We start from the raw sequence: 26,562 nt of genomic DNA, 5'->3' as shown, positions 1-26,562 counted from the left end.
CACAGCAGTGCTGTCAGCTCCAGGTACCCAAGGATTGTGTCCTTTTTCTTAAATGAAAGGGGAACGATCAAATGCAGTTAAAAAAAACTGAGATGAAATTTAAATCGCATTTTGAATTTGCTCATTCTAATGGCACACAGAATTTAGAAGTAAAACAGAAACCAATGAATTCAGGAAATCACATTCTGCACTAACCTGCTATTACACTGTCACTTTGAGGTATTGGAGGATTTTCATAGATCATTAGTAGGGTAGAAATGGAGAGATTGTAGACACAATATAAATGGTCCTATAATTTGTGAATAGAGGAGAGTACCAAAACACACACACACACACACACACACACATACACACACACACACACACACACACACACACACACACACACACAAAATCACCTAAGATAACCCCTAGAATTCTGTGTTGGGACAATCTGTAGACATCAATGACATCAATGTCTCATAGCCTGGTCTGAATTTACAAAAGAAATAATAGATCAAGGAAATGAAGGTCTCTCTGTCATGTAAATTTGGAGTATTTAATCCTACACATTTGAAGTGTTCACTATGTGTGAAGTGATAGTCTAGGCAAAAAAATAGATACAAAAGCTCTATCCTTATATGTTATAATCCATCTGTGTAGAGGAGAGAAACATCTTGCAGCCCATGTTTCTGTGGGACATGCATAAAGGTAAGTTTTTCAGTAAGGTAGGGAAAGAATACAGTGATAGATCTGGGTATCTCAGCCTGGATATTCTGGCTAAGATTACAAGACATTCTTAATTTCTCACAGAGCAAGCAGAGAGGGAAATGAGCAAGGACTGGGTGGATAACCATGAAGGACACTATGATTTAGAGAATGGACAGAGGAGAAGTGGACCATGGAAGGACTTTAAACATATAAGGATGGAGAAAAAAGGCAAAAGGCAGAGTGAGCTGGAAGTAGGAGATATTGTTATTGAATCCTGGAAGAAATAATTTTAAAATCTTAAATGCAGCAGAAACTGACTGCAAGAATGTCACTGCAAGGTATTCATTGGAATGCATAAAATGGAGTCATTAATAATCTTAAGGACAAGTTCTTGGAGCTGAAGAGAAGAAATCAAATTACCAGAGTTTGAGACATTACTTCAGAAACTGAATGAAGAAAAGACAAGAAAAAAAATTTTTTTCTATACATTTAAAGATACTCTTACAAAATTTCTGACTCAAGAAAGACAAAGAGTAGATATTTTCACAGGAAACATCGTGGTGGAAGTGGGCAGAAGTAAGAGAACTAGTGGTGTGGGAGCCTGTTTTCAAGTTCCTCATGGCTTTACTCAGCAGGTCCCCATAGAGAGGGTGTTTGGACCATGGGCCTGAGTGCAGGTGTCTGAGATGGTCTGCACTTGGCTGTGCTGGGGGGGGGGAGCTCTTTTGCTACACCCCTTGGCGTTTCTGTAAATACCCTAGGGCAGAGATAATCAGGGCCCATTGGAATAGGTTCCAGGCCCTCTTGAGGCTATCCTGTATTTTCTATCTGTTTATCTCCACACTCTAAATCTTTCTATCTAATATTTCCTGCTACTCTCACTCAGGAAAACTCTACGGAACTGTGGGGTTGGTGGGTAGCTGCCCCACATAGTGGTTTCACATGGTTTTCAATTAATCCAAACAAAAATCAACACAGTTCTTTTCAACTTTATAAGGCTATAGTTTCATTAAAAGCCAATGATGTCACTTTTAATTGTAAGACGTTTACTTAGGTTCAGATCCCTTTAAGACATTTTATGGTTCAGGCTAGGATTGTAAACTACTAACTTCATTGTGAAAAGGATGGAGTATTCTACAGTATAAGTAAGCTGAACTGGGATTTTGCATTTCAAATAATGCCCTGTTTAGAATCCTAGTTTTAATTACTGGTAAACAACAAATTTTTGAGGTTAAGTAAATTTAATGTATCAAATAGCCTATCTAGGATATCAGGTAGTCGTAAAAAAATTCATTTTCATTTAAATAAATGTTTCCACAAATAATTACACTATGCTTCATCTTTTACTATGAAGACAGTGTCCAGTTGAACACATTGAGAGGAATGATATCTTATAACTCTTTATCTAAGAGATTTAGGCAGATAATTGAACAATATAATTTTTGTAATAATTTAACTTGTAAAACATGATGTCAATATCTATTAGAAAATACATCATTGAGACAGACCAGAGCAATAATCACACTGAGTAATAACTAAAAAACCTGAGGATACATGTACAATAAATTCACATTCAGGAATTGCAATTTTAATTTTTATGCAATATTAGTTTGTAAGAATTTTTAAAAGGTCAACTCCTTAACACAATACACCACAAATCATTTTCCCCATTTTCAACTCAGTTTAAAAGCTAATTAAGTATGGTGTAGTGGAGATCTTTCAGAATGGTAAAAGTAAACTAAGCAGGCTTTGGAACTTGCCATTTAAAAAGCTGATGGTTGACTATTCTGTAATGAAAGAAAATCACAGCTTTGTAGACATACCACTTGCCAAAAAAAATCATTTCTAGTCCAAAAGTTTTTGATTCTAGACCAATTTGTATGTTAATGAGAGACATTACGAATTTTAGAAGTATCAAATTTTAGGTCTTTAGAATTTTAGATATCTGGGTCAGTTTGAAATAAATGTATCTTTCCTTTTATATTCTCATCTACCCCATATTTTCAAATGATTTTCATGATATCTGGAGGTGACATTCTTTTGTAAGCTCTTTGAAAATGATACATACAGCATGAAATTTCAACCAAGTCTCTTCTCTCCATGACAGAGAATAAGCTAAATACACACGAGTTTGGTTTCTGTTGATAAATACGTGTGAGAGGCTGATGTTCTTAGAAAAGTAGAGTGCTTAGAAAGTACTAAGTGTTGACAGTACATGCTGGAGATGTAGATGAGAACATGAGTAACTATGGTGTTATACCAATGTTAAGCCTTGCTGGAGATGTAGATAAATACGTGAGTAATTATGGCGCTATATCAATGCTAATCCTTGGTGAAGATGTAGGTGAGTATATGAATAACTATGGTGTTATACCAATGCTAATCTTTGTCTATATTTTTTATAAATGGTTTGGGCAGATTTGATTAATTGGTACTCTATGAACTTCATCTAATTTATTACATTTAATCCTTATTTAAATAAATTATTTGCTACTAATTAATTTTGGATCATCTCCAGTTCATTGAATAGTAAATCACAGGATCCAAAGTGTCTAGACAACTGTTTTGGGGCAAAGAATTAGGTCATATATGAGACTATGAAAGCAGTAGGATGGTTAATGACTAAAGTATTTTTATAGATATTCCCTGTAGGACAGTACAATCTCGGGAAATTAAACCAAACAACAGGCATCTAGACAATGTCGCACTATGCCTATGCTGTAAAAAAGGAAAGACATATCAGTTGCAGGCTTTAGGTGAAAGATTTTTCTACTGGTATCTTACTGTTTTCTCCAATATTACTGCTTTTAGAAACAGCAGACCCATGAATCACATTGTCATATGTTATGTACCCCGTAATATTTCTATTTACTATAACAGGAAGTGAAAATTGCTTTAAGAGTTAAGTTTTAATTTTTATTGTATGCATATATGCATATACATATATATTCCTAAATATAACCTGTTCAGCCCATGTAATTACATAAATGAATGCTTCAGAGCTAGCCATTTGGAACTGGACAACAATTAGTGAAAACAAGAGACCATGAATTTGAAGGAGAGGAAAGAGTGGTATATGAGAGAATTTGGAAGGGGGAAAAGGAAGGGAGAAATATTGTGATTAAATTGTAACCTCAAAAATAAAAACATAAAAGAATTCAGTTCTAGGTTAAATATGATGGTGCATGCTTTAATCCCAGCACTTAGGAAGCAGAGGCAGGTGAATCTCCTTGAGTTCGAGGTTAACCTGGGCTACAGTGAGTTCCAAGCTAGCTAGGGATAAAACAAACAAACAAACAAACAAATAAATAAATGATAGTAATAATCATAATAATAAATAATAATAGTTCCATTCTACTTATTGAAGGATATTCTTATCACATGGATCTCAGAATATAAGAATCATTTTTAAAGAATTCATTATCATTTTTCCTTTATTCTATCAATTATAAATAATCTTAGTTCTCACACAATCTCCTACTAATTCTCCAAAAGTTTTCTTCTGGTTTTAAATTAATGGTGATTTATTATTTCAGCCCAGTAACATTTGAAAATCTAGTAGATTTTATAGTACTTCCATAGGGAATAGTTCCGTAGGGAAATACTTCCAAAAGGGAAATAAAACACATCATTGTCCAAATTCACATATATATCAAAAAGCATGTTCTCTTTAAGTGTAGCAGATATTTTATCATGTATTGTCATTTATATTTTCTATTTATAATTCCTTTATTATAGTAACCTCTTTAAAGTATTGGAGAATATTAAAATTAAAATAAGCCAGTAAAAGTGTCTTCTAGCAATATATAATAAGATTCTAAATTGATTGAATCGTGGATTGCTCATTCAATATATATGGTGTTCAATTTTAGGTATTAATCTTCAAGCCAATTTAAATGATAGACTGCTCGTTAGATGGCTCTTTCCAGGCAAGATGAATATCCCAGCAGAGTCAACTTCTGCTGTGTTTTTAAATGCTCTGGGCATAGAATATGAACAGAATCACTCCTTTTACAAACAAGGTGTGCTAATGTGCCCTTACGCTTAAACAAGCTTCCACAGCAGAAAATCTATCAGGAACTGAGTAAGTAGACTTCCTAAACAGCAGTAAGCCTGGGAGGAATTAGTCTGCAGCACTTCATGTTGTTTTTTATCTGGCTGTGTCTCCATAGTAGACAGCACTTTCAATGGCTTCAAATTAATCCAGTTTTGAAGTTTATACCCTCCATCTACATTCTCTGTAACTGTAAATTTTTATTAATTCTTAACTGACAAATAATAACTAGGTATGTTCATGTGATTTAATGTAATCTTTGGGTGTTTGTGTAAAAACTTGACCAAGTTAATTACTATATTTATTCCCTCACAAACCAAGCCCTTTTTATGTAGAACATGGCTGTATTTGTTTTCCCGTGCTGCACTGTTTGCTTAGCACAATGTCTTCAGGTTCCATCTATATACACATAAAAAAACGTAATTTATTTTTTTAAAAAGTTCCTTTTTAAAAGCTTTGTAGCATTCTACTGTATTCATGTGCCAATTTTCTGTATCCATTGACTTTTCCATGGACACCTATTTGATTGCATATCAAGGTTATTGTGTATAATGTTGAAATGAACAGGAGTGGATTGAGTGTCTTCAATTCATAGGGATATCAACCCAAAACAGGATCACTGCATCATAGGCTAATTCTGCTCTTAGGCTTTTCAATAATTTTCATATTATTTTCCAAAATGTTTATACCAACATATGTTGTTACTGATGGAGGTCCCCTTTCTTCATATCTTCCTCAGCTAGTCAGTATTCAGTTTTTAATGACATCATTTTAAAAGGTATGGGATATATCCCATTGTTGTATTGATTATCATTTACTGAATGGTTAGAGACAGCATTTTTTTCACATATATTTTGACTATTGGTATCCTGTAGACGAAATTCTAAATGCTCTTATTAAATAAGAAACACAGAGCCAAATTCAGAGTTAAAAGCCCAAAAGATCAGAGCACTAGGGAAGCATTTAGCTTACCAGCCACTGCTGTCCTTCCCCTCAGAGAGAGCTTCTCCTGTGTAACCTGCCTTTTTATTGCCTTTCTGTTCTACCTTTTCATTGGCTCTAAAACCAACCACATGATTTTCTCATCATTGCCTGTCTTTATAGACCTCCAGGTCTGTATGGTTCATACCAAGATTAAAGGTTCGGGTCACCATTTGGCTGTGTTCTTGAATACACAGTGACTCTGCCTGCCATGTGATCAGATTAAGGGCATGGGCTACCACCGCTGGACTTCTGCTAAATAGCTTGCTTTAGCTCTGATCTCCAGGCAACTTTATTTGTTAACATACAAATAAAATCACATTTCAGCACAAATATAATATTACCATAGTATCCCTTCTTTTGAAAATATTGGTCCAAACCCTTTGTTTACTTTTAAATCAGATTTATTTTCCTTGTTATTGAGTCATTTGTATTCCATATATATATTGAACATAATATCAATCCCTTTAAAGGTTTATGGTTTGCATGTCTTTTTTTCCAATTTGTAGTTTGTCTCTAAACAAAAACCAGACACAAAACTTAGCTCTTTTCTTTTTATAAATTTTTTTTAATTATTCTTTGTTGCTGCCTAGCCCAATTGTCTATCATCAGAGAGGTTTCATCCAGCAACTGATGGAAGCAGATGCAGAGACCCACAGCCAAACATTAGGTGGAGCTCTGGGAATCCTGGGGATGAGAGGGAGGAAGGATTGTATGATCCAAGGGAGTCAAGGACACCACAAGAAAACTCACACAATCAACTAAGCTGGGCTCATTGGTGCCGGGAGCCATTCCCTGGTGGTTGATGGGTCTTGCAGAGGGTATAAGGAGTCGGCGGGAGAAGGAAGTGAGCCAGGCCATGGTGGTTGGGAGAATCTTGCAGCCTGACTGACTAGCAGCCAGAGTGTTTTTTTATTTATACAGAATTTAGTTAGCAGGGATACATTTATGATGTTCCAAAACATAGATCATATAATTTTTGTTTTTGGACATATGTTTCACTTCCTTTTCTCATCTTTTAGTCATCATTAATAAACTATGACAGAACAGAGTTATCATTTCCAATCATTTTCCCTCATGCTTTGACACCATTAATAAACAGAGTTATAATTCTTACTCATAAACCCATAACCTAATTTTTGAGAATCTACAAGCATATGACATCCTGTGCTCAGGCTGGTTGTTTTGGTTGCTTCAAGGACATTAGACCAAAACAAAATCTTCAACCACCCTGGGCATTTTGCCATGTCTCAAGCAATGTATTATTAACTCTTAGTGGTCAGAGTACCCAGGAAAAATTCTCAGGCTAAAGCTTCAGTAATTACAATCAATGTTCACATTTATATCCTTATAGAATTTGTCTATATGTCTAATCCTGGCATTCTGTTGTTCCTTGGTCATATGACATTGTAGTGACTCTACATGAGCTAACTTCTAAGAGAGGGAGGTCCTGACACCACATACTTTCATTATCTTTCCACTCCATACTTTGCTCATCAATATGTCTCTATGTAGGGCAGAGTTGTATGCTACATAATTGTCTGAGTGTACAGTGGGAAGAGGCTTGTAATCTGAACTGCGGACAATTCCTCTAGCCCATCAAATCTTGTTAATCTTTTTTAATTTTACTTTGTTTTGAATATCTTGTTCCAGTGTATGTACAGGGACAGATGTTTCAAGGATGTCTCATAGCCTCATAAAGAGACCTCTGACTTCTTTATGTGTCACAACCTCCGAGGAAGACCTTCAAGTAGATAAGGATATCTCCCTCAAAGTGTGTGTGTGTGGGGGGGATAGTATGTTCAGGACTTTCCTGGGTAAGCTTAGAATCAGCAATCCTGGGAGAAGGCATAAATGATTCATAAGGAATTTTCCATCAACCCAATATCCTCAAGTTGTACAAATATTAAAGTGCCCAAGTATGCAACAGGTGGAGATGAAAACCAAAGGTGACATGTCAGCCATCATGTGGCTCAGCTTTGCTGGATCTTTGTCAAGCAGCTGTGCTGGCTTTATGACTTCTGCCATTCCATTCAGATATGGCTGTGCCACATAGGGGCTCACAGAGGCTGGAAAGACAATCAGGGAGCCAGTATGGATCTGACCTAGGTCCTCTGCATATATGTTATGGTTATGTAGCTTGGTCCTCTTGTGGAACTCCTAAAAGTGGGAGAGGGGGATGTCATTGACTTTTTGATGGCTTTTGGGATCCTATTCCTTATACTGGGTCATCTTATCCTGCCTTAATAGGAGGAGGATGCTTAGCTTTACTGCAACTTGTTATGTCATGTTTTGTTGATCTCCACAGGAGGCCTGGCCTTTTCTGAATAGAAATGGAGACATAGAAGGGGGGAGGCCAGAGGTGAGGTGGAGGGAAGGGACTGGAAGGAGGGAAGGGAGGGGAAATGGCAGCCAGGATATAAAAATAAATTAATAAAAGAAGAAAGGAAAGAAGGAAGGAAGGAAGGAAGGAAGAAAGGAAGGAAGGAAGAAAGGAAGGAAGAAAGAAAGGAAGGAAAGAGGGACAGAGGGAGGAAGAGAGGGAGGGAAAGAAGGGAGGGAGTGAGGGGGTGAGGGAATGAAGGAAGGAAAATTGAAGGAAGGAAGAAAGAAAAAACTATTCTTTGATATATATATATATATATATCATACATATTATATGTGCAGTATATATAAAATAACAAAATATAATATATAGTACATATTGCACATATATATACAATAAAATATGATAATATCCAGTTCACATTTTTCTCCTCCCACTCCCACAGTTCCCCTGCAACACATGCCTTTCCCAACTCTATGCCCTCTAATTTTTGTAAAAATAACTCATTAAATACAATTGATGTTGGCTTTATGTATATGGGTTAGATGTTCAAGGTCAACCTTCCAGTGGCTACACATCCAGACCTAATAATATTCTCCCCTCCCAGGCGGCAGTCAGCTGCCAATAGAGCCTCAGTTGGGGGTGGAGCCTCTTATCAGTTGCTTGTAGCAACTGTATTAAGTCAAAAATGTTGTCATTTTGATCACACTGTGAGATTTTTCTTCATATGTGAATTAGGGCCCCTTGTACTTTAGTGACCCTAATTTCATACATTATGACTTATACTTTGTAGGTCTAATATAAAATATTTTTGATTCATAACTATTTGCTTTTTAACTTACTTAAAAATTAGTTGCTTGTGACTTTAGTGCTTATAGTGGGGATAAAAGAGAAGGATTGCGTTGACATTTTATTTACATTAACTCAAATAATTTGAAAATACATAATAAAATATAAAGTTGGAACTACTAAAATGAATAAAAACACAAACATGTATATCCTTATATTGGTACTCATTGGAAATTACTTTTATGATTGGATCAATTACTACCTACCTGAAAGAATCAAACTTACTATGATTTCTGTTGTAAATATAATCCTGGTTATACTAATTTGATTATACAGCACATTATTTCTAGATTTCAACAATAATATCTGATAGGATACTACTGCCCTTGAAATTGTAAAAATTCCCTTACATTTAAAACATGTTATTTTTTAGAATATTGATTTATTGGGCTGGAGAGATGGCTCAGCCATTAAAGGCTAGGCTCACAACCAAAAATATAAGAATATTAATTTATAACCCAATAAATTGAGAGCATTTTCTCTGGTTCTTAATTAAGCTTTGTTTGCTTAGATATCAATAAACAATTAGAAGACATAATTGTGAAAAATGGCCATGATTGTGTACTAAATTAATATTGTGAACAAGTGCAACCATGGTTATTGAACAGTATATATCAAACTTCAATATCTATTGGGTAAACTTGGAAGGTATTTTGTTAATGTTTATTTACTAATATTATTTTTGAATTTACATATTTTTACATGAGTACAACACTTGCATCATTTCCATCTCATGTACTTCTGACTCCATATTCCATTCCTGCTCTCTTTATTCCCTCTCATCTTTAGGACCTCTTTATTATTATTGTTTTTACAGATACATTATATGTGTGTGTGTGTGTGTGTGTATATATATATATATATATATATATATATATATATATATATACATATGTATATATGTGTGTGTGTATAAATACATCTTACTGAGTCCATACAGTATTGCTAAAATGTATATGTGTTTAGAGATGACCATTTGGGATTGGATAATCTATCAGGGAGCTAGCTCATCCCTGGAGAAGACTGATTCTCCCTGTCTCAGCAGCCCTAATTCCCTTAGGTCTTCATCTAGTGGTAGGGCTTTGTGAGATGTCCCATATTCGTGTTGGAGGTTAAATGGTGTTATCATTAATCAGTCTTCTTTGGGTGACTTTATTGTTAACAATGCATAGGTATAACTCCCTGTCATATACAGAAGAAACTATCTCATTGCAGATGTCCTGGTCTTCGGGCACTATAACTAGAAGGCACTATCTTAGTAGATTTCCCGGTCTTCTTGTGTTCTTACAGTCTTTCTGAACCTTCTGTGATGATGGTCCCTGAGCATCATGTGCAAGTTACGTTGTAGAAGTATCAACTGGGGATGGCCACCCCACAGTCATTTGTTCCCTGCATTTTGGGCAATGTGGATTTAGGTTTTGGGCTCCATATTCTGCACAAGGGAAATTCTTTTATGAGGGCTGAGAACTATAGTTATCTGTGGGTACCAGGATGGATATGTGAATACAATTGGGAATTATACTGGTTTAGGAATGTGGTGGTTATTAGTTCTCTTCCTAGGTCGTTTGCCTCACCAGCCATGCATAGCTGGCTATGTTTACAGTGCTCTGCATGAATTTGTTCCTATTTAATATATTGTATTAATTGTATTAATATAATACAATTATATATAAGTACCTTATATAGAACAGAAAGACAATCACTATTATTTGTGGATTCTAGCTCCAAACCTTTTTTATGAGTATAAAATCTGGAGTGAACAAAGAAACAAGGTAGACAAAAAGAACCACTGTAGGAATAGAGGAGCTCTAGCAAAGGGAATAGTTGGACCTAGGTGCTGTGAAGGCAGAATTGGGAAAAGCTGGATGGTACCCTATCTAGCAAGGGGGCTGTTAGAGGGATATTGAGGAAGAGGAAAGGTGGAGAGATAAAGAACACCAAGGATAACTGGAAAAATACATAGAGAAACAGTTTTATTTTAACTTAGAAACATACATTATATATATGTATATATGTATGTATATATATATATATATATATATACATACGTGTGTGTGTGTGTGTGTGTGTGTGTGTGTGTGTGTGTGTGTGGTGATTCTGTGTTCCCCCAACTATTGTGCACCCTAATAAACTCATCTGGGGTCAGAGACAGAACAGCCACAATATTAAACATGAGGATAGGCAGTGGTAGCACACGCCTTTAATCCTAGCTTTTCAGAGGCAGAAATCCATGTGTTCAAGGATACAGCCAAGCATGCTGACTCAAGCCTTTAATCCCTGAAAGCGAGCCTTTAATCCCAGGGAGTGGTGGTAGAAAGCAGAAAGGTATATAAGGCGTGAGGACCAGAAACTAGAAGCATTTGGCTGGTTAAGCTTTCAGGCTTTGGAGCAGCACAGTTCAGCTGAGATCCATTTGGATGAGGACTCAGAGACTTCCAGTCTGAGGAAACAGGACCAGCTGAGGAATTGGCAAGGTGTGGTAGCTGTGGCTTGTTCTGTCTCTCTGATCTTCCAGCATTCACCCCAATAACTGGCCTCAGGTTTGTTTTCATTAATAAGAACTTTTAAGATTCCTGCAACATATATGCATACATATTTACATATTTAAATAATTTAAATTAAGTTGGGTTACTTGAGGTGATAATGTTCCACTCAAGAGTAATAGATTATTTAACAAAGTCTCTGGTGGTAAGCAAGAGAAACCTCATTTGAGTTGTTAGTCAGGGGAATTCAAGAGGCTCCCTAAACAATACAAGATATTGCCATTGTCCTTGGTTGTTTCTCAGACTTGAAAGGAAAACAGAATTGCTGGAGTCTAAACCCATTTCTCACTTGGAGAAATTGAACAGGAACTGACATGGGCCACCCCTACCCCTGCCACCTAGAACTAGTTCTAATAACACCCAAAGGTGCTAAGAAAACTGACAAGGGAGAAAAGAAATTAAAATTCCTCCTCAGCTGTAAAGCTGAAAAAAACATGACAATAGCAAAGATATTTGAATTTACATTCTTTCCTTCAAATATATTACTATTGCTGGAGAAGTACTGCCTTACAGACTTTTCTCCCCAGTAAACATTTTACACATTCCCTTTACATTGTTGCCTAAACTTTAAACCTTATTTAATGCATCCACTGAGACTGTGTGTGTGTGTGTGTGTGTGTGTGTGTGTGTATGTGTGTGTGTGTGTACAATGTTCAATTATATATGGATACCTTTTTATCTCCTGTGACTTTTCTTACATTTTTTAGACTTGAACAATGTTATCTTAACTGAATATGTGACACCATCAAATCAGAGATATAAACAGCCTATGTGATATTGATATTTTACTGGTGAGATTCCATCGTTAGGTCATCTTTATTCTCTTTCTATATGCTCTGACCAGTGGTTAGCAACAAATTAAAAGTGCATAGCCATATATCTATATCAAGACACAGTATACCAAGACCCAGTACAAATGCTGTTAATACCCCCTTGGGATAACTGTTTGCAATTGAAGTGATCCTCAGAGTCATTGGAGAAAGCTTCTAAATGATAAACTTTGGGGCCTGTCTCAAAAGTGTCTTAAAGAGCAGATGTGGGGTGAGGGCAGTTTCCTAGATAATGGTGTTGCTCTGGGAACTGCTCTTGGGATTTTCCACCATTGAACGTGGAATGGCATGGCTTATCAATGAACACACAAACACAGGGCACAACCTGGATGATTCACAAACAGGTATTTTTTATTTTATAAAATCAAAAAAAAAGTTGATTCCAGGGGATTCTTAAATCTCTTACTATGTGTTATAAAATTATAAGATTCCACTCCTGTTATAGTAAGCCATTATCTCTTATTTAACTTTAATTCACTTTTTAAATGATACTCTCTGTAAGATTCCTTAAGCAATTCTTCCCAAGAAAAATCTCCACATTTTTATATTCATAAAATGATTCTACGCTCAAGAATTTTATGAGACTGTAGTTGTGTTATAATTGCCTAAATTGTCTTAAAATTTAGGTGTTACAAACCCCAAATTTTAAAGATATTAATTTGTTTTTTTCTTTAAGTCAAGTAAAAGTAATCATTCAAATTACGAATATGGTAAATAAATTCCAGAGAATTTCCTTTTCTACTTGTACATGAAGCTTTTCCTTTTTTACTCTAAAATTCAAATTTTAAACAATTCAATTAAAGATAAATCTTAGGCACTTCAGAATAGCTTCTGTATTTATCATATTGAAGGTGATTAGAAAGTCTGAGATCAATATGGAACATGAAATTCCTTCATTAATAATTCATTATAGTTATCTAAAATATATTTTAGAGTATTAAAACTATAGATGTGTGGAACATAATGACCTAAAACCTGACAATGTGGACTACCTGACCTTCTAAGAAGTTTGCAAATCCCTGCACAATCATCTTAGCCTGTAATAAATGTGTCTATACTCAGTAAGAATTCCCAACTCAGCAGATAACATGTTAATAATTCTAATAAAATTTAAAAAATCATTGAATTTTTCATCTAGCTCAATGTTGGGTTAAAAATTAATGAGTGTCAAAATTAAATTGTGTGTGCTCTCTTCTTCACTTTCTATACTAAGTTAGCAGTGCACAAGAGTTGGTAAACATGCTCATTTTATTAATAAATGTAGTCACACTAAAAGCTCTGCAATTTAAAGGAGTTATCAATTAGCATCTTTATCATGATGTAAATAAAAATGTTATAGGAGCTCAGTAAAGAAGAATAGCTGAAGTCTATATTGATTGGTTTTTTATCTTTTTAATATGTCTGTGTTCTACGATACCAAATAACAATTCAATAAACATTACAAGACTGAAATCTTTAATTTTTCTCAATGTTTCATAGGCAAAGATGCAAAGCCCAAACCACCACGTATGTTATGTGCATGCTCAATGAGTGAATAAGTTAATAAATAAAACAAATATTAAATGTGTGTTTTTATATATCTAGCTGAGCCCATGTTAAATATTTTGCTGAAAGCTGGTTGCTTAACTATTTTGTCTAGACACTGTGAATAGAATCCAACTATATTTCTTACACTATGCTATGCTGAAATTTCCTTTATTCTTTTTTGTTTGTTTTTTGTTTGTTCGTTTGTTTGTTTTGTTTTTTCGAGACAAGGTTTCTCTGTGTAGCTTTGCGCCTTTCCTGGAACTTACTTTGGAGACCAAGCTGGCCTTGAACTCACAGAGATCTGCTTGGCTCTGCCTCCCGAGTGCTGGGATTAAAGGCATGTGCCACCACCGCCTGGCTATTCCTTTATTTTTGATGCATTGGAAACTCAGACTTCCTTGACACTGTCACTGAAAGTTTTTGCTTGTGTTTCCATTTACTTTCTCAGAATAATTCATATTTTGATTTTGAAGGGAAGGCCTTTGTTGGTCTCCCTTTCTTTGCCGTAACTGCAAGGAACATATAGTTGATTAAATTATGACAGATTAAAACAGAATTGATGCTGTATAAAAGAAATGCATGTGCAGAAAAGAGACTGATACCATTGTGTAATCATTACAACTTGCATTTTTAGAGCCACAAGTGAAAAAAGAAGAGAAATCAGGTATGAATTTTAATGTATAAGTTCATGCATGCATTCCATACTTAAAATGAATAGCATAACTCTTTGAAATATTATGGGAAGCTAGATTATCATACCCAAAGTAAGATTCTGGTCAATTGAAGTCTTTTTCTAATCCTTCCTTCCTGACCCTTTTTCCTTCCACCACTTCTCAGTCTCTCAAACAATTACCATCCTACATAAATGAATGAATGAATGAATAAATAAATAAATAAATAAATAAATAAATAAATAAATAAATAAATCGATCAGTAAGCCTTTATAGACAAGATTGCTTGCAGCTGATTTTAAAGAGAAGCTTTCTTTCTGATTTTGTTGCAGTCCTGGGGTATCCATTTATATATCAAAAATGTACTTTGAGTATTACAAAGACATAATATTTATTCATGGAGGAAAAATAAAACAATAAAGCTTTTTTTATCTATCTAAGATATCAATTTCTTGAAAAACATGTTAGTATACATATAAAAACTACAAGAAGTGTCTATGTTTCAAACAAAGCAACCAACCCATTGCCTTGACTCTTACCAACCCATATCTTTTCTCTAAATTTTGGGAGCACAGACTTCCTATCAGATAAATATCTGTCTTCATACTTCTCCTTCCAGCCTCCTGAGTTAAATGAACAATTCTGTAACAGGTACTATGCAGCAGAAATGTTTTCAAAAGAACACATGGTATCCAATTGTGAAACAGTTAAAGTTTTAATTCATGGCTGCTGAATATATTTGTGATATATAATTGTCAATAAAATACGATAAAATTACTAGAGGCTACAAACAATGAGTTGGTTGAGCCATGTTTTTTTGAAACCCACAGAGAAGAATCCATCCTTGTCTCTTTTGACTGCTAATGCTTACCAGCATTCTTGTTGTGCCTTTCTTGCACACAGACTACTCTAACTTCTGTCTCCATGGTTACACGGCCATCTTTTCCATGAGTGTTTTGGTGTCAGTAGCTTTCTTCTTAAGAACTCCGGTCACAGTGGATGAAGAACCTACCTACATGCCTATTGTAACATCCTAACTAATTACATCTGCAAGAACACATTTCCAAATTGGATAACATTCTAAGTTCCTGCAGAAAAGTACTTGGACACACTATTTGGAGTACATACTTTATTCTGTTCAAGTCTTTCCTTTATCCTGCCAAAATTCATGTCTTTCCTATGTGCAAAACACACTGATGCCATACCTACATTGTCAAATATTAATTACTGTAACATCCGCTATTAATCCTACCTATTAGTTTCACTTAAAAATTCCAGGTGTTGATGTTATTATTCAGGTGATCTACATCAGTTTTGGGTGGAAAATATGATAAAATATTCTCTACCTATGAGCCCACCATGAATGAAATGTTTACAAATAGAACGATGAGACAGCCATTAGGTACACAGTCTCATTCCAAGAGGAAAAATTAGAAGTAAAAATAAGGATGCAATGGGTAAACAAGTTCTCAACCCTGGACAATTTCAGGTCTTGAGAATATTTTCTCTGTCTCTGTCCGCTGTCCTCTGGGCTTAATGGGGTGGTAGCTACGCCTCATCTCACTGCAGAAGAACGGCTCCAACCTTTTCAGTCATTTCTTTATTTGCTTTGGTCTCTGTTCATTTAGTAGTGTTGTCTTTTCTTATTTAAAATTCTCAACATCTTGATTCAGCCCACATTCAATCCATGATGATTCAATAAAGACAGAATCAGAATCTTCCACACCTATCTCCAGGATCATTTTTCTTATATCTTCTGTAAGCGTGACTGGTTGGATCAAGCTGTCTATACATAATGTCAACCTTTTGTCTAGCTTCAGTTATCCCTGTCTCTAGGATTATTATGGGCTGGGTGAAATTATCCCACATCACTGTGGGATGGTTTATTTTTTATTAACAGTTTTAATTGTATTTCACATTCTATTACAAGGGACAGATTGATATAAGTCTACACATGTCTTCAGCATTTTCTTGAAAATATTCTTCTAATTAAAAACTCAAGTTATTTGCTTAAAATTTTGGCCTTTCAAATCTACAGAAGAACACAATTCGGCTCAGAGCTCTGTCTTTCAACAAATACACTCTCTTCTCCAAAGACCACGCTTCATCTCATTCTCTTTTCTACACTGTCCAATAATGTGTCCCATTTTCTAATGAGGAAAAGCAACAAAGTCTTCTTCAGCATCCCTCTTCCAAGCAGCATGTTGTTTAAACGCAGAACTGTACATATAGTTTGGTTTGAATTTTTTTCTTTCAAAGCCCAGGTGTGATCAATGCAGTGGGATTAGGAGATGCACCACAAACTGGTAGTTAGCCGATGATGGTTCCTGTTTCCAGAATGAGAGCAAGGTTGTTACGAAAGTAGTTTCAGGGGCATTATTGCTTTTTATACCTTCTACCTTCTGTCTTGTGGTAGAACAACACTTTCTTTCCATAGGATGCAGCAGCAGGAAGACACCATCTTAGAACTAGGGACAGCATATGCTGGCAATTGGCTCTTGTCTTGAACTTCACTACCACTAGTCCTGTGGTAGAACACTTTCTTTCCATAGGATGCAGCAGCAAGAAGACACCATCTTAGATCTAGGGACAGCATGTGCTGGCAATTGGCTCTTGTCTTGAACTTCACTACCACTAGTACTGTGAAAAGTGTGTTTCTTTTCCACATAAATCGCCCGCTGTGTGGTTTTCTGCTATTCCAGCAAAACAAACAAAAACAAACAAAAAACCAGTGGTGACAGAAATACAGATTTTTATATGGATCTCTGTGAGGTTCGAGTTGGGAAGCCAGAAAATGAGGAGGGTCAAGGGAGACTAGGAGGATGAAGATAATACAAGGAGTCATGGGCAGATGTGACATCCTTTATTCACAGGGGTACTAGTAGATGCTAAACTACTTAACTCTCTTCAGGACAGTCTTCAGTGTCAATATTTACCAAATAGTCATCTCTTCAAGGGAATCCAGGCTCTTTTCTAGTATTTCAAAATTTTTCAGTATCCCAACACTATGTAATCCACAGCCTACTTCTGTATTTTTATTTGTTACAGCAGTATTCCACTTCCTAATACAATCTGTGAGTTTCTATGAATGGAATAAGGTACTTCAAACTGTCTCTTAAAGCAGCATAATTTCCACCACAGCTCTGCAGGTTGAACAACATTCCTTTTCCGAGCTTAGCTGAAATATCTTCTGTGTCTTCCTTGGCTCTTCTGTCTTTTAGAGGGTACCAGAAATCCATATATTCCTTGAGATTTCAACTCAGCACTTCAATCTCTGCCACCATTGTCACATTGTCCATCCTCTCCCTCTCTGTCTGAATAGGAGCCACCCTACCTTAACAGGGTCTCACCTCATCTGAATTAATTACATCAGCATTAACCCAATTTCCAAATAATGTCACTTTGCAGGTGTTGATGCTAAGGACTCAACCTATCTTTAGGGGACGCGTTCAAGCCATAATAGTGTATGTTCAAATTCCTAAATTAAACAGATTAGTTAGATCTATTTTAGACAATCTCTTTCAATTTTGTTGTTGAAATGATATATCTAATGTTATTTTGGAACTCTTTCTTATTACAATCAGCTTGAAACAAAGAAGACAGTTTAGGTTTAATTAAACTCCAAACTAACTGTTCACCTGAGGCACATTATAAGACAACAGTTGAATGACAGTCAAGTATATAGTGACATATATATATATATATATATATATATATATATATATATATATATATATATACTGTGTTCAATAATCCTTCCTTAAAAATACACCACGAATCTGAACTAATCATTAGCAAAATTCTTCATTGTCTAGTGTGATAAAAATACAAATTATTTGCAATGATAATTTCATGCTTTAGTTTATTTTCTTAAGATCGTGTTTTCCTGTTTTTTTTTTTTTCTCATTTCAGAGCCACAAATTAAAAAGGAAGCAAAACCAGGTAACAATATTTTAAATAGTATCAGAATTCATACTTCCCTCAAGCAGAAATGGAAAATATCACTGGCTACCAACAAAATTTCCAGTTTCTCAGTTACTTGTAATTTCCCCCTTTCTATCGTCCAATAGTATTTGACAGTACTCTAGTGAAATTCACATTTCCATTTGACAAGGTATATCTAGACTATGGCTTTCTAACAGTGCTTCTCAACCTTCCCAATGCTGCAACCCTCTAATACAGTTCCTCATGTTGTGGCGACTGCCAACCATCAAATTATCCCGTTGCTACTTCATAGCTGTAATTTACTACTGTTATGAATCATAACGTAAATGTTTGATATGCAAAAATCCGGTATGTGACACCCCAAGGTAGTCAAACCCACTTGTTGAGAACCACTGTTTTATACTTGACTTAGAGATGACTCCAGGATTTAGAATTTATTCTGAGTGTCTTGAAATCAAGTAGGATCGTGTCAGTTTTGTGGCTTTATTTCTATCAATAATCACCAGCATCACAAATTCATAAAATCATGGGCTGTTTGAGTATGAGGAGTGCAATGGCTAGAATTCACAAGGACTCCTGTGCAGCACAACTGGACACCGCTCTGTAACTTTTATCATTATGGAAGCATACAGCACAGCTAGTGCTACCTTTATACAGTAGTTTTGGAGATAGTTCAAAAGGCCAAATTGAAGCAATTAGTTTTTCAATATTTTCAAGCTAATAAAAGTTAGAACTAAAATTCTGCACTGTGTTTAATTTTTTCCGAACCCCTGAGAAGTTCTATTAAGAAATCATCCAAAACTAACTGCATCATTTCATTAACAGCTAAAGTTGACCTAAAAACAGGATGACCTCTTTTAGTTTATACTGTCATGATTAAGTCCTTCTTGTGATACCAACTAGTTACTGACCTGAGGCAAGTTTATAGAAGCCCTCAAGCTCTCTGGAAGCCATTCCTTCATTATGAGAAATGATATAGCAAAATCTTTACCTATTAAATAATCTAAGAATGCCAATCTAGAGTCATGTACACCATTGCCATACCCCTCCACTCCTCACTAGTATTTACCCAGAAGCTAGTCATAACTTGTGTCCAGATGCTCTTGTAAATAATATATTTGCATGCATTAGGGCTTATAGATACCTATCTACCTTTTTATGACTTATTTTCTGGTTTTTTTGTTGTTGTTGTTGTTTACTGGTGGTTGAGTACATTTTACCAGACACTTGCATTAATTTTAAAATTATAATTATTTAGAGAGAGAAAGACAGAGAGAGAGAGAGAGAGAGAGAGAGAGAGAGAGAGAGAGAGAGAGACAGAGAGAGAGAGACAGAGAGAGACAGAGGGAGAGAGAGAGAGAGAGAGAGAGAGAGAGAGAGAGAGAGAGAGAGAGAGAGAGAGAGAATATACTCATGCCAAAGTGAGCAAATTGAGGTCAGAGGAAAACTTCTGGGAATTGGCTCACTCCTTCCAACTTGTAGGTTTTGGGGAGGAAGCTTGGGTCATCCATCAGGTTTGGTGGCAAGCCCAAATCCAAATCTGATGAACAATACACACCTGTTGAACCATGTCCTTGGTTCAGCATTACAAATAAAAAGCCTTTTAAAGTGAGTTGTACCTAATACCACTTAAAATTTATATTAGTTGTTTTAACATATTGTATTTGTGGGGTAATTTATTAATTTTTATCCTTTCAGCACCGTCTGACAAAGGTCAAATACGCAGTATGTATATCTGATTCTCCTGTAATGCTCATAGACAATCTTTTTAAAAAAAGGTTTTCTATTTCCAAAATTGTAAAGTTTAATCTATGCTTCTACATTATGCTTTGCAAAGCCTATGATTTGAAAATTACAGGTGTTGGGTAAATAAAAGGTTTTGTGTGTAATGTTTTTCTAAAACAAAGCCTTTAGGTCTTTGATATGAAATGGGATAGCATAGAAGTTTTAAAAATATTTTCTTCCCATTGGAACAATTGTTATTTTCAACTTTACAAATCATCAGCCTAAATCAGAAAATTTTTCATTGTGTACTACACTAGAAAACTTTAAAATAACGGGTTTATCTTTTTATTATTTTCAGAACACGATGATCCCAAACCAGAGCAAGTTACTCCTCATGGTAAACCAGGTATTTCCCAAGAGGCATTGCTGCATCCAGTTGTCTCCCATTGTTGTGCTTATATCAAAAAGAAGATTATAGAGTCAGATCTGAAGTCACCTGTGATAACTCATGCCATAAGCCATCACCTTCTAAAGAGCATTTCCAGTCTTAGTCATCATCCCAATACAGGATGAACTGAGAGTTTAACAGTAGTACTCAAACAGACATCCTGCTTCCCCTGCCTAGCAGACCTGGGCTTATTGCAAAGAGCATCCCAATCAGCACCCAGGTAAATGGGCTCTACATGGAGATTTACCTTTTCCCACCTTGGACAAGACAGTCTTCTAAAAGTTGTCCTTTAGATTGCCTTCTATCACCCTAGACTTTCCAAGTTCCATCAATGTTGAGGAAATCCACGTTTGTCCTGCTTCCTCGGCTCCCTTCTTCTCTTCCATACTGGCCCCCTTTCCTTTTGGGTTTTAGAGGAAATATAAGTGAAACAATGTGCTTTGATGATAAAGATGCAGAGCTTACAGAAACAACTTATTAGCTAGATTTTATTTAAGAATAGATATTTCTAGTTTTTATTAAGTGCTGACTCAGTTCAAAGTTGATTTTTAGATTAGTCAAGCCTCAGCTACTGCATACAGTATTACCATTCATCTTAGGCATCCCATGAAGTGCTACTTAATCCTGTGAATGTAGTTAGGCCTGATTCTTTGAGAAGCTTAAAATGATTTTTGCTTAAATGAAACTTGGGAAATCATTTGCTTATAGTTTTAAATTGCACTTAAGAAAATCCTTATGTAATGGATTTGAGTCAGTGTGATTTCATTCATCTATAATTTTAAAATATGAGATCCCACAGGGTTTGGCAGCATATGCACATGCTGTAATCCCAATACTTGGTAGCTGGAAACAAAAGAATTAGTAGTTCAGAGGCATCCTCTGCTACTTAGCCAGTTTAAATCCAGTCCAATCTATATGAGACCCGGCCCTTTATTACATGTATGCATATATACAAGACCTAAATACTATAAAACACAAGAGTAGTGAAATGAAGGCAAGAGATTGGAATGGCTACCTCAATGACAGAAAACAAAACAATAAAATAAAACAACAAAAATGGAATCTCCTAATTAAAGTCTATAATGAAACATTTTTAAATATTCTTAAATATTTGCCATTTGGAGATGAAATACAGACAAAATGGATTTCATTTCTGTGTATATAAAGCACATTATTTTCTTCTAACCATTCTAACTTTAGTACAAACTACATGTCCTTTAAATTCTTTTATCCAGTGAAACTTTCTACATCAGATATTTAACCTGCCAGTTCACTCCAACCAAAATGGTACTTCTGGAGTTCAATTTTGTATGGAATTGTTGGAATAATCACTTCGTTTTGAGACACACCTTTTTAGGGTGTCATCTGTACAAGAAAGTTCAGAACTGATCTTCTTTTTTAATTAAGTAATGAAAGAGGCCCATATATCTTATAGCAATACCTCTATGTATGTAAGTACTATTAAGTCAGAGTCAAGAAGAAGGGAAAGGTTGATATGCACAGTGTGGGAGACAATTTAAGTTTGCAAAAATTCACCAAGAGAGCTACTGGGTAGATAGATCTCTACTGGGACACTTCTCTTCTGCTTTCATTCAATCTAAAAGAACTTGTAGTTTGCTGTTTTATTGAAAAATCTAACTTTTTAAATTTTGTTATCTAAACAAACACAAAATATGAAAGTTCGAAAGCATGGCTGTTTTCTACTGCTATGTTGGAAATTTCTGCTTGTATTAATATTTTCTCCTACCACAGAACAGAAGGTTTTCAAGCAGGTAAAAGCTATCACAGCGGAAAAGACAGGTAAAGAAATCCCTTTATAATCATCTTTTCTATGTCAGTTTGTGTGTACAGATATGCACAAGTATGCATGAAGTATGTATAATTTTTAATTTAAAAAATTAAATTACAATATAACCACATCATCTCCTCTTTCCCTGTCCTTCCTCCTACCTCTCCTATTTCCCCTACCTTTCATATTCATGATCTTTTTTCTTTGATTATTATTATCATATATACATGTACATATGCATATAAATACAACCTGCTGATTCCATTAAATGTTGCTTATCTAGGGCTGACAACTTGGATAACCAATCAGGGGCTCATCCTTGAGAAAGACTAATTCTCCTTCTTTTAACATTCATTAGTTGATAGTAGTTCTTAGTCTATGGGTAGAAACCCCAGAGATTTCTCCCCTTAAATGTTAGCATGTCCATTGGTTTTGTCATTTTTCAGTTCTTGTTTGTTATGAATTATTATAGGTGAATCATGTATACTTTTAAATCCATAAGCTGTGAAATTCTGAGTTGTTGTGAATAATTTCAAATAATCAATTTTCATTGAAGGTAGTAGTTACTAAAGTGGCTTAACTTTTTTTAGAGCATGACTAGCAAAATTATATATAATTTATTAGGAAATCCATTTAAAATATTAATTATCATGTATTCTAATTTGTTCTTTCATATTATTTTCAAAACACAATTTCTCAACTCCTCAAGTTTTAAAATTGCAGAAATCTAGATCAGTGAAATAGCCAACAAGGAAACATGCTTAGTATACAAGCCAGATGGCCTGAACTTAATTCCCAAATCCCACAATAAGAGGAGAGAACTGACTTCCAAAAAATGATCTCTGAGCTCCACAATGCACACACCTGATCACTAGCTACCATCTATAAATCATCTATCTATCTATCTATCTATCTATCTATCTATCTATCTATCTATCTATCATCTGTCTATCATCTATCTATCTATCTATCATCTACCTATTGTCTGGCAATCATCTGGCTGTCATCTATCTATCATCTATCTATCTGTCTATATCTAGCTAGCTAGCTATATCTGTCTATCTATCTTTATTTCTATCTCTCTCTGTGTGTATGTGAGTGTGAGAGAGAGTCTGTATGTGCATGTGCAAATGAGATACACACAGAGGCAAGAACAGAAATATAGAACAATTCAAATCACATAATTTGAAGTTTTGTCCCACTTATAAATTAGCTCGTGTGATTTGTTTCATTCCTCCGAGAATTGTGTGGGTTTTTAATTAAAGATTTACCTTAAGGACTAATCAGTAGGACATATCCCCATTGTTTCATGTGTTGAAAAAGGATTCACATTCTTTTCTGTTTTGGAGACTTTCCCAAGAAAGCAAAGAAAACTTTTGTGTCCTGCTCTGAGCTGATGTCTTAAACCCCTTACTCTCTTTTCTTTGAATCCTCCAAGAAACCTCACCACTTTGATTATTCAGTGAACCACATTTTGTTCCACGTAATTGTTCTAAAACAAATCATCTATGAAGACTTCTTTCCTTTGAACTGAGATGATGAGATAGGCAGGATTCAAATATTTCATGGAAGAAAACAGGACTCAAGGGAAAATAACTAATACAAATTATAGGCCATCCTGAGTCCACTTCCCTTCACTAGATATGGCATTCTTCTATTTCTTCTTTAATGCGAGAAATCCATGAGAGTCTGCTTAAGGAGTATTAAGGAAATGTACTGGAAAAATTGAGGAAATACACTCAAGAATACAGAACCAAATTGGATAGCTGAAGTCATTCTCTGATCTGACCCAGAGTGAATCCACCTCACAATTCAATCACACCAGGAAGCAGGAAACAAGGAGAAGAGCTTGTGACCCCTCTCTCTTTCCTTTTAAGAGGTCACTTACAATGGGCAAGAAGCACCTCCTCCAGGCCTATAGCCCAAGGTCATTGGCAGAGCAAATACCACTACACTTCTTACCATTGAATAAATTTATAACACCAGTAAATGTTCCCTTAATTTTCAAAGTGCCATGTAAAGACATCCTCCAAGCCTGGAGTATCTCAGTCCATTGTGTATATTTAAGGATATAAAGAACTATCTTGGCATATTTGTATTCCAAATACAGAGATTGTTGTAAATGTCATGTGCATTACATATCTTTGGTTGTTTTTCACAAGCAATATGAATAATTATATTTACTATTTTAACATAATAGTGCTCAGAAAACAAAGAGGTTTAATTTAAGCTGAGAAAATAATCTAAGCTAAGAACAAATATATATGGATATGAATGAAATATTTTTCTTGTTGCTTGTACTCATCAGTATACTGTCTACTTTGCTTCATTCTCCAAAGCGAAGCCCTAAACCAGCAACTAAAATAGCCTGCTAACTTCAATTTTAACAATTTGATTCTTTTTGTTTGTTTTTAGTGTAGACTATAACTAAATTTCTGTGTATGTGATAAATTAATGTTGTTTTATGGCTTTGATTTAACTTCCTTATGGTTCACTATTAATCAGTGATTCATGATATTTGTATAGAAGAAATGTCTGGAAGGTCTATAAGTATTATTAATATTAAACAGGTAAGTCCATACAGGTAATCAAATACTGAAACAAGAAGTAGGTAGTAAATCATGTAAATTTACATAGTGAATAGAAAGGGGAAATTAAATGAGTAATTGTGTTATTAACTATACTTACTATTAAATTTTATGTTTTAAGCTGCATTACAGATTTAGCATTTAGAAAACCACAAATTTACAAGCATTTTGTCACTTACTTACTAAAATAGTAAACTTTCCTTGAGTGGATCTTCAGAGATCCTTTCCTTATACACAGATTATAATGATGACTACTTAAGAGATGCTGATGGAGTTCAGGAGGTTGTGAACATTTACCTGTGTTCACAAGTGGTCATTAAGTCTAATATTGTGTCAAAATTATTCTGCTTCTCGGGGAGATGCCTTTGTAGAACACATTGTAAAATGAAATCAGAGCATGTTTAACCACTGAGGAAAAATGAAATGATAAGATCTAAAGAGAAGTGTGACGCAGAAGATAGGATGTCATGTTGGCAGCCCAGGAGATGGGATGTGGGTTTATGGAGCCTATTTAGAATGCAAAGGTACCCTAGCACTCTTGACACATATTTTGGATGTATGTGTGTGTGTGTGTGTGTGTGTGTGTGTGTGTGTGTATGTGTTATAATTGTTGCTTTATTTTGCTTTTGTAGTGTTATTCTTGCAATATTTTATATTGGAATATTGGCTTCTACTTGTCATTTTATATGAGTAGGTAATGTAGCATTTAGGTAAATTTGATTTATGGACTTTTATTCTTGAATGGTATTAAATTTAGTTTATAATTTATTTTCATGTGGTGTCACTTCTCACATATGTCTATCTTCTTCAATGGCTGGTGCATGATGTTGGAGAAAAATATCTGTAATGAAGGAGAATTTCTAAGGTCAAGGGTGAAGGAAAGGAAAGACAGATAACATACTGGGAAACCCCAAGACTAACTCTGGGGGTCATTAGTGTGGCCTGCTCTAGTTTTTGTTCAGTTTCCAAATATTCTCACTCCCCTTTAAGATATTCCACCTTGTGAAACTTGGAAAGTCTGTGCTTGGTGGAAGATAAATATTTTCAAAAGCAATTATTGGTCTGAGTATTTTCAGAGGGTTTAGAAAGGGGTCTGTTGGTCACAAAATTTTGGTTCCATTTGCCACATCCTGGACCCAGTTGAGATTAAGCAGTGGTGCTTCTGGCTGGATCTGCAAGGGCAGGGTGATGTGTAAGGATACGAAGTGAGGTACACTCTAGAGTAAGGCACATCTGTGTTACATGTTAAACAAGACAAGAGAAGATGTCCAGAATTGAATTGTTTCTGACATGGAAAGAGAGAAAGTTGAAGGCAGAAAGGTCAGAGGAGGAGTATAAGACCGACAGATGCCACAAGAAACACAGCCTTCACTAACAAAGCAGCTTCTTCACATTGGTCCCTTTGACATGTTGTGTCTCCTTCCTTTTAAGCCACAGGCTATCAAGAGACTGAGTATCCTGGCACTGTCTTTTAGGTGCTGAGAGAACACATTTCAGAGTCGCTCGACAATGAATCTAACCCTGTTTATACCATATTCTTTGACAATAAGCTTTCTGTGTTGTAAGTTGCATAGAAATGCCTTTAGGAATATGCTT

General features: G+C 35.3%; 1 protein-coding gene across 1 annotated transcript in view; it reads left to right on the top strand.

The window, feature by feature from the left end:
• Nucleotides 1-26,562, top strand: part of Trdn (triadin) — a 319,941-nt gene that overhangs the window by 254,819 nt on the left and 38,560 nt on the right. Inside the window, exons 23-26 of the mRNA XM_059272972.1 lie at nucleotides 13,753-13,779; nucleotides 14,435-14,464; nucleotides 20,500-20,547; nucleotides 22,342-22,389. Coding sequence (XP_059128955.1) covers nucleotides 13,753-13,779; nucleotides 14,435-14,464; nucleotides 20,500-20,547; nucleotides 22,342-22,389 — 153 coding nt within the window. The remainder of the gene's footprint in view (nucleotides 1-13,752; nucleotides 13,780-14,434; nucleotides 14,465-20,499; nucleotides 20,548-22,341; nucleotides 22,390-26,562) is intronic.

The sequence above is a fragment of the Peromyscus eremicus genome, chromosome 8b (assembly GCF_949786415.1).
Source record: "Peromyscus eremicus chromosome 8b, PerEre_H2_v1, whole genome shotgun sequence".
NCBI lineage: Eukaryota > Metazoa > Chordata > Mammalia > Rodentia > Cricetidae > Peromyscus > Peromyscus eremicus.
This window is presented reverse-complemented; position numbering and strand designations above follow the sequence as displayed.